Here is a 13,876-nt window from a genome sequence, read left to right as displayed (position 1 = left end):
CACACATCGTTAATTGTACGCGAATTTTTGGCTAAAAACAACACACTAACGATGCGGCCCCCAGTGACTTTTTCTTGTTCCCGAAACTGAAGAGGTCCATGAAAGGACGACGCTACGCGACGATTGACTGCATCGGGAGGAGCTGAACAAGATCACAAAAAATGATTTTTTGAAGAGCTTAGAGGAATGGGAAAAACGTTGGCACAAGTGTGCAATATCTAATGGGGACTATTACTTTGAAGGGGACGAAATAGATATTCATGACTAAATAGTTCGATGTAAAGGCCAGAATGCGCTGTTTTCGGACTTATACTGAATAAATAAAAATAAATATATTATTTATGAAAAAACACAAAAGTCGTGATACTTTTTGAACAGACCTCGTATGTGGCTTTAAAAAAATGCTGTGTTCCTCAGTTTATGCACAGGTTTTATTTTCCATTCCCAGTGAAGAGTTGTTTAGTGTATCTGCCCAAAAGTAGTCAAGTTGAAAAATGATAATTTTTAACTAATATTTTTCAACTGGAGCAGAAGGTGATGTTTAACAAAATTGTAGGTTTTCCCCAAGTTAATGGACTACGTACAATTTTGAAAAGAGTCAAACTGCATATATTGTCATTTCTTAAAGATTTTGATCTTTAAATTTTTGTGTCCCCGGTTAGAGATATTATTAATGTTCTAACATGTCATTTATTATTTGGTAATGTACCGCTTACGGTAGGTTTTTGGATGGACACAACTACCAAATGAAAATTTTGTGCCTCCTCGCAAAACAAAATTATCCAGCAACTTACTTTACATGAAGTCCCTCTTCATCTCCAAGTACTTCCTTCCTCCCGTCCAATATCCCTATACTGTTTCTTCCCTTTCCTCGTTTACCATAGATTCACCCCTCTATTACAGTCTTCAACATCCCACTACCGATTAATAGGCCCCTCATCCATTTTTCCTGCCTCCATAGGATTTCTCCCAACAAACCCCTCTCTTCGCCCACCATACCAAGTACTTCCTCATTTGTTTTCTTCTCGGTCCATTTCTCCTTCTCCATTCTTCTCCACACCCACACTTCAAAAGCCTTCAATCTATGTCCATCCTCCTGCTTCAATGAACGCATTTCTGTGCCATACATAACTACGCTCCGTGTCAAAGTTTTAAAGAGTCTTTTCTTAATATCCTTACTCAAACTCCCTGTCATCAACTCCCTCCTCCTTGTGAAAGCCTCTTTGCCTAGCGCAATTCTTCACCTTACGTCACTACTACTTCGACCGTGTTGGTCCAAAACACTTCCAAGATACGTAAACTGTTCTAGTTTTTGCCCTCCTGTTTTAATGTTTAGCTTACCCTTAGTATTTCTAGAAAATCGCTTAATACCATTTTCTATGATTTGAGTGAACATTGGGCAAAGAAGTGTACCAAATGTTAGCAAATATTTGATTCACTCTTCAGTGAATTCTGAAAGTAAAATCATATATTCCATCATTGAAGTCTAAATATTTTTCCTAGTTTATTAACTTTTTAAAAAATGAATACTTGGAAATATTCAACCACCTAGGTGACATAAGTTGTTTCAATTAAAGAGTTTCATCTACATAGTTCTTTTATTTGCAACTTGTGAAGCAAAGCTCAAATGTCTTGGTCTTATAATATTTGGGATACTACTCTTAGAAGACTGCAATATGTTCATTAAGTTAAGAGATTATTGTTCATAATATGCCATTTTAATTTTTTCTCATTAAATACCTCATGTCCTGAGTAATTTACTACCAACCTGTATACTCAGCTTTTCCTAAACACTCATGATGTTTGCCAAATGTTATGTAACAATTAGTCTTTAAAACATCTAGTGTAGGAAAGTACTCCAGATGTCATTTTGGGATGTGTTCAAGAAGCTCCATTGCACCTAGATATCACAGCCTTTACCATACTCGGCATCCATTTATATTGCACAGATCGAGGCACTGCTCTGCATTTAATGTCAACATAAGTCTAAACATATTGTTTTCTGAATATTTCTATATTCAACAGTTTTAACCTTTTTTCACTGAGGTATCTATATTTTTATCACTTGAAGGAAATCTTTCATTTTGATCCTAGTGGCCACCTAGTGGTCAAGAAGTGATTTCCTTAGGTTTGTGAATTTTGGGGAGAGAAATTTTGAATTCTTATTGATAAATGAGATAGGTAAATTTTTGAAGTAACTGAAAGGACGTCAACTTCTTCACCGTTCCAATTCTTTTTCATGAGTACTTTTTCAATGGAATTGTATCACTATTTTTTCAGAATATTAGTTTAATTTTACGTTTATTCTATATTCCTTCTAATGGAAGGTCCCAATGGAAATACGTTGTGATTACAATACAATTTGCTTCAGGATGAGGTACCCTTGGGTGATATTCTTCAGGCATTAAAGTCAACTACCATTGCACAGTAGGCAATTATTTCATGAATCCAATAACACAATGAGATGACCAACTGGTTCCTTAGTCATTCCTGACATTTGGAGTCCATCATTATTTGAACAATATTTAATGTTTTCCTAAAAATACCCTCGTTTGATAATATGCCATTTCCTAGAAATTTCTTGATAGACATCCCACTGTAGAAATAATACAATCTGAGAAAATAAGTTACAGATAATAGTCTCATACTGCAACCGCCTAGTGGATCTTGGAATTTAGTTTCATATTCAGTCAACCCATCACAATAATGTTGATACTCCATGCATTCAGCATGAACCCTACCAAAAAGGTAACATAAAATTAGAGAAGTTTATACATATATTGAAGAAGAAAATGAATTATATTATTAAATGAGTTAATGAGTACATTTTAATCAAAATTTATCAAGGCATGTTCATTTTACAAACCTGAGATAAAACTGTTATTAAATTAAAAACAATAAAGCAAGTAACTTAAGCTGAAATCGTTCCATTATCTCCTGATCACGATGATTTCATACAAGTTTGGCCTCAATATTGTCTAAGAAAGAAGCCGATTAAAGGCACTGCAAGCATTAGTGAACCTGAAAGCTGCAATCTTACTGGTGTTCCTAGGATGAGGCAGCTTGCACTTTTGGTGATTTTCCAAGGATACAACTGTGGCAATTATTGTTGAATACCTTGAAGGATAATTCTCAGGTGATGAGAAAATTTAACGGTTGGCAACTAAGGGTAATTACTCGTCTTCCCATATATCCACTGAGAGCCACCTAATACATTCTTTGAGAAGCCCAGCTATCTGGCCCAAAAACATCCTTGTCAAATGGTATTCTTTTTGGATAGCTCGCCAAAAATTGGTTCCAAGGCAAATTCTGTGCCTGATTCAACTGGTGAGACTGCAATGATAAATAGAGGATGAAAAGACTTTAATTTTAAAATATTAGCGATAAATATTCAATGTTTTACCAATAAGCTAGCTGAACTAGAAAAAGTGGCATTTAGTAAAAACCAGACCTGATTTGCATTAGTGAGCACTGGATGAGAAACATAGCAATGCCAGGTTATGTTATTGGTGATAAGTATCGTCAGAAGAATCATCGTCAAGGTAGAGTGATTATATATGTTAAGAGTTCTCTTGTGTTTGACAATGTGTCACATGCATCTCAATATCTCGATGAAGAGCTAATGTTAGAATGCTCTCCCATCAAGTGCTAATTTTCAAACAAACCCTTTTTGGTGCAAGTAGTTTACAGATCTCCACGAGAAAGTTTCTCAAGATTCCAAGAAAAACTAGATAACTGCTATTATCAGCAATTAACCATTCTAATAGATCAGCAGTCATTCTCATTGGTGATTTTAATTGCAATTTGTTGATGGATGGACATAGGCAGAAACAACTACTCCAAACCTTATATTCATATAATCTGAAACCATTAGTCAATACACCAACCAGAGTAACTGCTAACACCAACACACTTATGGATAATGTTTTTACAGATTTCAATAAACACCAAACTCACACCATCATAATTGATCCCGGCTTGTCTGACCACTTTTCTCTAGCATCCGTATTTTTTTTAAAACATTGGGTTGCAGCACCAAAAAGTGCTAGATACAATAATTTTTTTAATGACTTATTTTTAACTACTTTCAAGCAATGCTTAGAAATCAATATTGGACAGAGCTATACAGGAGAGACTCATAGAGAGAATAATAGCTTTCATATGTTTTATTCTACTTTCATGCACAATTTAAATGTTGATTTTCCTCTAGAGCCTGTAAAACATTTCTATGAAAAAGCAAAAATTGGATCACACTTGAAATAATCAACATGTAGAGGGCCCCAAAGACAATGCATATTCATGTCAAAGACCCTGAAGACTCATTAAAACCTCAGGTGACCACTCACTATATCAACCATATTCTCTCCCTAAGGAAGTCAATGTATCTGATAAGGAGATCCAAAAAGGTTTATATTAATGAATTCATCTAATTACTCAAAAGTAGCCTGGAAAATCATTAAGAGTAACATGACCCACACCTTAACCCAGACACCATCTAATTTTAATGGCAACAATGGTGTTACCATAACTAACCCTACTAAAATAGCAGATGCATTTAACATTTCATTTCTATTACTTTGATACACCCTAACACATTCCAAGTGAGATCATGAAGTTCCAAATAAGATCAAGCATGGCAGTGTACCTCAATCCTTGCAGTGAAAGTAAGCTACTCTCCTATCTTGGGTAGGTAGGAGTAAAAAACTCACCTGATTTAGATGGTGTACCAGGCAAAATTCTCAGAGATTCACAAAGTTTATCCTGACCCCTTTATTTACCCCAGTGAATCAATCTCTCCCTGATAGTGCGTATCCTGATGCTCAAAAGTTGTTTAAGGTTCCAGTTTTTTAAAATAAAGGCTTATTAATAATCTTGAAAGCAATAACCTTTCATCTGCATATCTGCTCAGATTTTGAAGAGGAAAATCAACAGAACAAGCTCTTTTTGATACAGTTAGTTATATCATAAATGTAATAAATTTTATAAAGAAAATAATGGGAATTTACTTTGCCATAAGCAAAGCTTTTGATATGGTAGATCATGAATAACTACCAACATAATATGAGGTGCTTGGTGCAGAGGGGTTGCTCTGAGGTGGCTAAAGACAGACTTATCTAACCACCAACAGGGGGATGTCTCCTACAAAGATGGAAATATTTTTCTCTCATCTCCCCTCCAGGTGACCAAAGGAGTACCTTAGGGGTCTGTGCTAGGCCCAATACTTTTTAAATATTTATTAATGATCTACCCATAAATTCAATGGTTAACTGCAATAAATGTATCATGTATGCTGATGATGTGATCATCATGAATTTTATAACTCGTTGAATAACTTGATTTTATGGAACTGGGGATAAAGGCAATGTATGACTGGTGTAACAGTAATGGCATGGTTCTCAACAATGGTAAAACACAAATATTGTTGTTTTTTCTAGTGTTTAACTAACAATTTTGACTTGCTAAGTAAGATGTTGGTATCAAGGTGGTAGTGTACTTAAAAGTTTTGGGGTTACATGTCAAACAACATCTTAAGTGGGATGAACATATTTACCAGTTAGGTAAGAAAATAAATTGAGTTAACTACTATATATCAGTTTTAAAACACGCCGCAAGTTTAGATGCCCTAAAAATGTTATATTAGGGTTTGGTTCAGTAACTTCTTATGGAATTGTAATCTGGGGAACATCATCCTAATTAAGTCATGTATTTTTAGTTCAGAGAAAAATAGTAAGACTCATGTGTAATCAACCTTATCATGCACATTGTTGACCTCTTTTTAAATATGTGGGAATATAAACTGTACCTTGTGTATACACCTATATGCAGTGACTTAAGCTACAAAAAAATGTCCTCAACACCTGTCAAAGATAGACTTTAAAATGAATAATACCAGAAGATGTAATGATATAAATGTGAAAACATTACACCTGTCTATGGTAGCTTAAGAACCAACATCAATGTCCACAAAATTGTATAACAATCTGCCAAACCACTTCAAAAATGAGACAATAATTTCACTATTCACAAAAAATCTATTTGGATGTCTGGTTGATGAAAGATATGGTAAATGATTATTTACGTAAAACTTGTGTATATAAGTTTCCTGTCCTAAATGTGTATAAGTAACCTGTCATAACTGCATTGTACATCTATTTGGGAATTATGTGATAGATATCCCATTGACATGTCCTATACTCCTGTCATGTATTCTCAATACTGTACACTGTCTCCTGGGCAAGTTAATATATTTTATTATTATTTCACTCACTTCTCTCAATGACATCCACATGGTTACAGCAGAAGCACTACAATTTCTTCCTTGCACTTAATAGAACTATATCAGCACTGGAGAATTGTGGATGATACTCCAAGATTGGTATCTTTGTCACAAGAAACTTTTCCTCAAGTAATGCAAAGAATTTCTCCCATAAGTCCTTGTGTTCCGGTGTATCCCGCAGTTCTTGGCAAATGAGTACTTCTGTTTCTTTTCTAGAAAGATCTTCCACAGTTTTCAGCAGTGGCTCCAAAGACTAACCAAGAAAGATGGGAAACAATTATGAGTTCTGGGATGGAAACTGGATTCTACTGAAGTAAAATTCATCTTCTATTATGTTTTAACTGCTTAGTTCATTTTTATCAATTCATAAATATTAAAAATTATACTATTGAATGAGAGCAGAGTAGGGCATGAAAATTTGACCATGACTAAGACATGCTTTGAATATTTAAAGCAGAAAATTATTAACTGCTATGCTTATTTTAAAAAATAAGAGTCACTGATGGGAAATAGCATAGTACATGTTACCTGGGTTAAACTAGAATAAATATGCAATGCAGTTCTCTTCATTTCTCAAAACAAATATCTGATCCATAATACATTCACTCAATTTTGTAGAGATTTTCCAAATCAAACAACACAATTAAGATGTCATTGAATAAACACTTACGATTCCAAAAAACATGGAATACAACATTTATTAGTCATGAAACTTTTATTCACTCATGCCAGAATTATTTCATTCTTTGCAGGTCAATGAAGGGTTGGAAGGCAATAAAATAAAAATTATATTCCAATAATTTACATATCAAAAAAATCATCAGGTTAGGAGTTCTATTTTGTTTTGCTTAAGCCTAGTTATTAAAAATGTGTGCACCAGAGTTGGGCAATCTTCGAGCGAATCTGATGAGCAAGGCAACTTGCCGAATGAATACATATTTCAATTCTTTACATGCTAACACTAAGGGATTAAGTAAACCCACATTTTAATGGTTGGTACGAACACAGGCATAACATCAATTTTGTTTCATTAAATTCGATTTTATATTAAATCCTCTCTCGTTCAAACTTCGTTATCAAGCTATAGAACATAATTAGCACAACCACAAGACTACTCATTTATGCCATTGTATTTTTTGAAAATGCAAGATCAAAATGGTATAATAAAAAATTCGTTTTAAATATTATCATGGGTCTTACTATCAATCCTTAAAGGGTTAGATAGATCGATAGACTTATTCGCCATAGAACAATACATAATTGTATGGGCTTCGTTAAGATTCAATTACATTTATAGATGCATTAACATACATACAAATTCATAGGAATAATAATGTACATGAAATATGAGTATTAAAGATTTAAAGAACAGAATTCCCTACATTGGCTCTTCCTATGTACTCTTGGACACTATAAAAACATTATTTAAAAAGAAATTTTTCAACTTTTTTTAAAATTTATTTTCTTGGGGGAGTACTCGTTTCAACTATTCAGGAAGTCGATTAAACAAAAAAGGGACAAGGAGAAACAACAAGGGGCAAAGAGAATATTCCAGCTTCAAGGATGTTTCCAATTAGAATAAAATGAATGAATTCAACAGCCAAAGTTGTTCACACATGAAACATTTCAAATGAGTAAGGATGAATTTACATCCTGAATTATTTTTGTCACGCGTATTCCAGGTTACTTAAATGATATGGCTCACCTGGTCATAGTAAACACAGTCTGCAATGAGGATTAAATCTGGTGTAGGCCAGTCTGATGTGTTCTCTTTACCCCAAACTAACTCTTTTGCCACAATTCTGCCCCCATTTGCATCCCATACTATGCGATTCACATCAATGTTGGACCACAATAGTGTTATTACTTCTGGCAGATCAGTCACAACAACATCAGCTCTGTAACAAATTAAAAGCAAAATGAAAATAGATTAACATTTACAAAGGCAATGTAAGTATCCCTATACCACCCACTTATACATACATCCCTACATAGATGTATGTATCTTGATATATACACACACATATCACCGATAAGTGTGTGTATGTATATCAATGCATTATAGGTAGATATATACATAACCATAAACACAGTAAACAACCTGAAGGTCAGTTTAGTAGGCGATGGTGGGTTCAGCCAGTACTAAGCCCAACAGCTTGTGAAATTCATGCATCAAGGTAGGATGACAGAGCCTTTCCTTGAGTTGGCTATGATTTCTCAGGAAGATGTAGTTACTGAAAAATAACATAGCTTGGATGGAGCTGAAGGTGCCCAGAGAGGCTGGCCAGGGAATGGAACCCCAGCCCTTAGGTCAGTAGTCCAATGCTCTACCCCTGCACTATCACGACCCTGTATATATATTTATTTATTAAGTAATCTACCGTTTAAGGTAGGTTTTGGATGGAAACAACCACCAAACAAATATTTTGTGATTCCTAACAAAACACAATCCAATAACCGACTCTACATCAAGTCCCTCTTCATCTCTGTATACTCACTTCCTCCCTTCATCCCATCCATATCCTATTCCTGCCCTTTCTTTGCTTGCCTAACATTCTCCTCTTTATTACAGTCTTCAAAATCCCACTGCCAATCAATACATCCTTCATCCATTTTTCCTGCCTCCTTAGGATTTCTCCCAACAAACCCCTCTCCTCGCCCATCATACCAAGCACTTCCTCATTTTTTTTCCTTTCCATCCTATCTCCTTCTCCATTCTTCTCCACACCAATATTTCAAAAGCCTCTTATCTCCGTCTATGCTCCTGCATCAGTGACCATGATTCCGTGCAATACATAACTTTACTCCATATCAAAGTCTTGATGAGGGTAAAAATTAAGAGAAAATTAACACTTCCACACACTTTTAATGTTCTACGGCCATGGTATCGATGATGTGCATCATCATCAGGTACAATATAACAAAATTTTTGAACTTATATAGTCAGGCGCCAAGAGGGGAGTAAGGTAGGGGAAGTGAGGAAGAAGGGGGGTAGTGTAGGTGCAGCACTCATTAGTGAGTGAAGGGAAGGTGAGGGTATGTATTGGATGGTTTCTGCCTCAGACAGTACAAAAAGGAAGTGTGTTTGTTTACAAAGATTGACCTTCATTAACAGACTTTTTTCTTCAATATACACATTAGTTTTTCCCAATTCACCCTAACAAATGCCTTTTTGAAATCTACGAAACAGGCAAATATGTCCTGATCGTATTCTATATTTCTCTCGATTAGTGATGTCATTACTACAATGGCATCATGCATCATACCTCCGCCTTTCCTAATCCAAACTGGTCATCCCCTGAGTAATCGTTTGCCCTTTTCTCTATCCTTTCATTGATGATCCTGAGAACAACTTAAGCTGCATGAGATATCAAACTTGTTGTTCTCTAGTCCTTACATGATGTAGCCTTTAACTTTTTCGGAATAGGAACTAACACTGATCTCACAAAGTCTTCCGGCCAGATTCCTTCTTCATAGATACAAATCTATCTATTTTGGCTCTTCCTCCCACATTTTCCTAAACCTTTTGGCAGTTCCACAAGAATGTTATCTACCCCCACGGCCTTATTTAATTTCATCTCCTTAAATACCCTTTCTATCTCAACATCAAGTATGCCTGGACCTAAGCTATGTCATGTTCCTTTTATGCCTAACCTTGCTGGCCTAAATTCTTTACCATACAGTTCTTCTATGCATTCCTTCCATCTCTCTTGTGTCAACTATTATCTTACCCGCTTTATCTCTAACTGTTAACATAGATCTTCCTTGACTACTTCCCGAAAAAGATTTAACTTTGCTGTACAGCACACCAATTTCACCCTTCCTTTGCACTTTCCATTTCCTCGCACTGCGTCTTCCACCATGCCGCTTTTGCTTCATTTGCTGCCCGCCTCAATTTATTATTCAACTCTATCTACTTCCTTTTGCTCTACTTTGTTTACATTCTTCCACTTTCTTTCCATCTTATTCTCTTTGCTGCCGTTTGAAGAGGATGTTTGCCACTACCATGCTTTTCTCATTACAGAATTCCATAATTTATTTGTTTTCTTAATCCAAATTGTTATTGGTGCTTCCCTCATGGCTCTCTTCATTGACTGTGTTACAATATCCCATTAAAATTAGGTCTTCTGTTCCTTTAACTTTTCCACCTCTTCCAGTTGTTTGTAAATTTCTTTTTCCTCTTCTGAATGGCTGGAATATACATCTGCACTAGCACCATGTCTGTAGTGTCTCACCATCAGCTGTGACCATTGATACTGGACTACTCATCTTCAACTATATCACCAGTGCCTTATGGTGAAACTGGCCTTTCACCATTGGTGTAGGGTAAATTTTGGCATAGGATCCACTTTTCTCATTTACTCATTTTGGAAATATATAATATCATTCACATACATCACATGAAATTAATGAGATACATCATTAATCCACAATACTCCTACTATTAATATACATGAAAATCATTTTCCTGAGGAAAGACAAGATAGAATTCATATTTTGCAAACCTTGTCATGCTGTAGAGACATGTAAACTGTGCAATGCCAATTCATCTAATGTGTTATATTACATCTGGTGAGTTTAGATTTTGTGTATTGATGATGTGGGAATAAGATCGGAAATCTAAATTGTTTCCAAAATTCAAACATGGAAAAGATGTGAGTTACAACGCCTGGCTTTTAATAAGAATAATGTAAGAATCTCGAAAAAAATACAGGCAATACGAATATACAATCAGTAATTGTGTGGAAATTACTACTTCATCTTTATATTTTCCAGTCTATCAACCGATGTCATCAAAATATAATGAGTACATTAGTCAACAATGTTTCCTTATGGAGGCCCTTATCACTAAACTGAAATACTACCAATTAATTACTAAAATTAATTAGCAATTAATACTAAAAGCTGCTGTTCCAATCAATAACTTACCTCATTCGCACGTGAAAGCAGTGATGTACCACATGTGCACAGTAAATGTAAATAATTGTTCGATATTATTAATTATCAATGATCAAGCTAAATTTACCTTTGATGAGATAATATACATGTAGAAAATTATTTTTGTCATTACTATATACTCTTTTGTGATCATGCAGCATAATGAACGACCTTGACGTCAACTTCACAACCCAAAAATAAGGGCTCCATTGAAGCTGGTCACCCCAGAGACTAACCTTAATTTCCATCGTACTTAACGAAGTAATAATAATATCATTCAGGTATGAACACTGGAAAATTCTAACAATATATCCTTCCGTTGCTGGATATAAATCATAATATATCCTTAAGTGGCAACTTGTTGAAGCAACACTACAATAAAATCACAAGGAAATATAGAAATACGATAATTCTAAAGAAAGAAAACTACCTATTTGAATATCAAGAATACACAGTAATCGACAGCTTCTAATACAACGCTCTAGGAGCACATTCAAGACTGGCTAAAATCTTGTCGGGATCTTTTTCCATTTGAAAGAAAACTAATATTTTCTGACACATTAATCATTGTTTTTGCATTTGAGTATCTTCAGCATTAGTGATTTATCTTCAGTAGCACAGCAACTTAGCTATTATATATACGCCTTGCTCCTTCCAAGCATAGCCACTCCTATGCACGACCTCATACCTACATGCTGGGGCCAGCAAGGAAATACACATTATTAAGTATCGGGCAGTGAAGAACAATTAACATTACGCCATTGTGTGTGCCAAAGATACAAGCAAATTCTCAACACTTGCATACTACCTTAGAGGTGAACATTATTTCCACCTGGCACTGCGCTTGTCATTGTACATGGGTGAATACAATGCTATTTATGAAGCATTATTACTTGAGATATGACATTCTCAAAGTATACATCCAGATGGCTACCAATCTGTTTAACACCGAAAGAAATCGTTTATAGGAAATAAATGATAGCGACCTTCCTTATCGTGTATAATAAGTTTTTTACATGTACAATTTCGACATAGCTTAATAAATCGAAAATTTCAACGACAAAATATTAACTTCAGTTAGTATCCGTACCCGAAAGAAGCAGCAGTGAGACCAGCACCTCCGACTCCTGAACCAAGTTCAACCACAAATTTACCCTTAAACCACTCCTTATTCTCTTTTCGTTCAATAAATGTTTCGTGATATTTTGCGAGGGCCATAGATGCATCACTCACAAGCCAACGGGTATCCCCAACTTTTTTTTGAAATAAACTCAATTCACCACATAATCCTTTAACTTCAAGAACTCTTTTCGAAAATCTAGTTTTTGGTTTTTCCGTGTCCACATTCTGCAAGTTAGTGTCCACACTATCGACTTCCATTTAACATGAATTTTTCCGTTCACACAATTCCACAAGTTTCGTTTAATCAAGTGCTTCGAATTAGGGGTGTATCGTTCATGAAAGAATAATGAACGATTCATAGGATCATGGATTGGATCACACGTTCTGAACGAGTGTGAAAAGAACTGTCAGAATTAAGGGAAATATGTTAAGTGCTTTTACGCAACATTTAATGTTTTTATTGAGGAAAACTATCCTTTTTATAGAAAATGTCATCAATGTGAAAACTTCATATCAAAATAACAACACACAATTTCCAATAGTCGAATTTGTCGTAAGAAATTCTCCTGGGCGGGATAGGAAATCAGTACTTTCTCTTAGAGATTTCAAAGCTCTCCGAAAAGACACTAGATCATTTCATAGCCATCTTGAACAATGGTTTGGTTCAATATATCTGAATTTTCATGATGAACATTTTACGTAATAGAGTCATTGCCATGAACATAATCATATGACTCTAATCACCGAAAAATCCTGTATTTTACAGTGCGCTGACGTACATACTCTTGTTATCGCAAGCCACGCAGAGCTTCAACTGTTGCTGTGAGTCATTGCGGGAATATAGATTTCAGTTAAATGGTTTAAGAATACGAACCGCTACATATATTCTTCCTCGAATATACCTCTTTCTATATGTATCTTCACAAAATTATATATTCTTTAATTGTTCGATTATGTTCCTATTCTTCTGTTCTCTAGTGAGCTATTGTTTAGTGAGTTTAAACAGTAGACCACCTTGTGACTAATTCTGAACGAGGATCCCATGGATGGATTAACTTTAAGGCCGAATGAAATATAAGTTGGAGAAATTATAGTAATATTTGTTAAATGGGATTACATAATTCGCGTACTTATCATGTTATATGAAATGAATTCAGTACTGACACTGTCGACGCTTGTGTAGACTGTGGCACCTGGTCCAATTGTTTTCGCCGGAGTACGGTTAGGATCAATGAATTTATTCATTTTTAGACTTAAGGATGCGGTATTTTAGTGTGAGATTCACATGTTTCATTTTAGAATTTGTGTGTGTGTGTGTATATATATATATCCGCTGCCCACAGCACACAATACGCCCCGCAAGCAGTGCGAAGGTAGCTCCGTGAGTGCCCTTCGCACTGCCTGTGATATGATACCATATCTCCACTTAGTATCTTATGTGTTTTTGGACTGGGCTTAGAGTGCAATACTTGATAGTGTTGTTTAGCCTCACGCTTTGGTGCCCTTTCAATATTTCGATTTGCCTTTCCGTAGCAGGAC

At 35.3% G+C, this 13,876-nt stretch overlaps 1 protein-coding gene across 1 annotated transcript; it reads right to left on the bottom strand.

The window, feature by feature from the left end:
• Nucleotides 1-2,791: 2,791 nt before the first annotated feature.
• On the bottom strand, nt 2,792-12,804 carry LOC139696608 (protein N-lysine methyltransferase METTL21D-like). The gene is made up of 4 exons (XM_071595415.1): nt 12,306-12,804; nt 7,983-8,175; nt 6,269-6,530; nt 2,792-3,333 (listed from the first exon to the last, which is right to left on the bottom strand). The coding sequence occupies exons 1-3, from the start codon at nt 12,593-12,595 to the stop codon at nt 6,306-6,308; spliced, it is 708 nt and encodes a 235-aa protein (XP_071451516.1). The 5' UTR covers nt 12,596-12,804; the 3' UTR covers nt 2,792-3,333; nt 6,269-6,305.
• Nucleotides 12,805-13,876: the final 1,072 nt, after the last annotated feature.

This window comes from Hetaerina americana, unplaced genomic scaffold (assembly GCF_022747635.1).
Source record: "Hetaerina americana unplaced genomic scaffold, ioHetAmer1.1.p SCAF_7, whole genome shotgun sequence".
NCBI lineage: Eukaryota > Metazoa > Arthropoda > Insecta > Odonata > Calopterygidae > Hetaerina > Hetaerina americana.
Note: the sequence above shows the minus strand (reverse complement) of the source record. Positions and strands in the feature narration are given on the sequence as shown.

What these genes read in the sequence shown, in the direction of transcription:
- LOC139696608 (XM_071595415.1), bottom strand. Translation starts at nt 12,595, where the DNA reads ATGGAAGTCGATAGTGTGGACACTAACTTGCAGAATGTGGACACGGAA. An exon ending in CTCACTGCTGCTTCTTTCGG is followed by an intron (nt 8,176 to 12,305) that starts GTACGGATACTA and finishes AATTTGTTACAG; the next exon opens with AGCTGATGTTGTTGTGACTG. An exon ending in ACTGTGTTTACTATGACCAG is followed by an intron (nt 6,531 to 7,982) that starts GTGAGCCATATC and finishes TTTCTTGGTTAG; the next exon opens with TCTTTGGAGCCACTGCTGAA.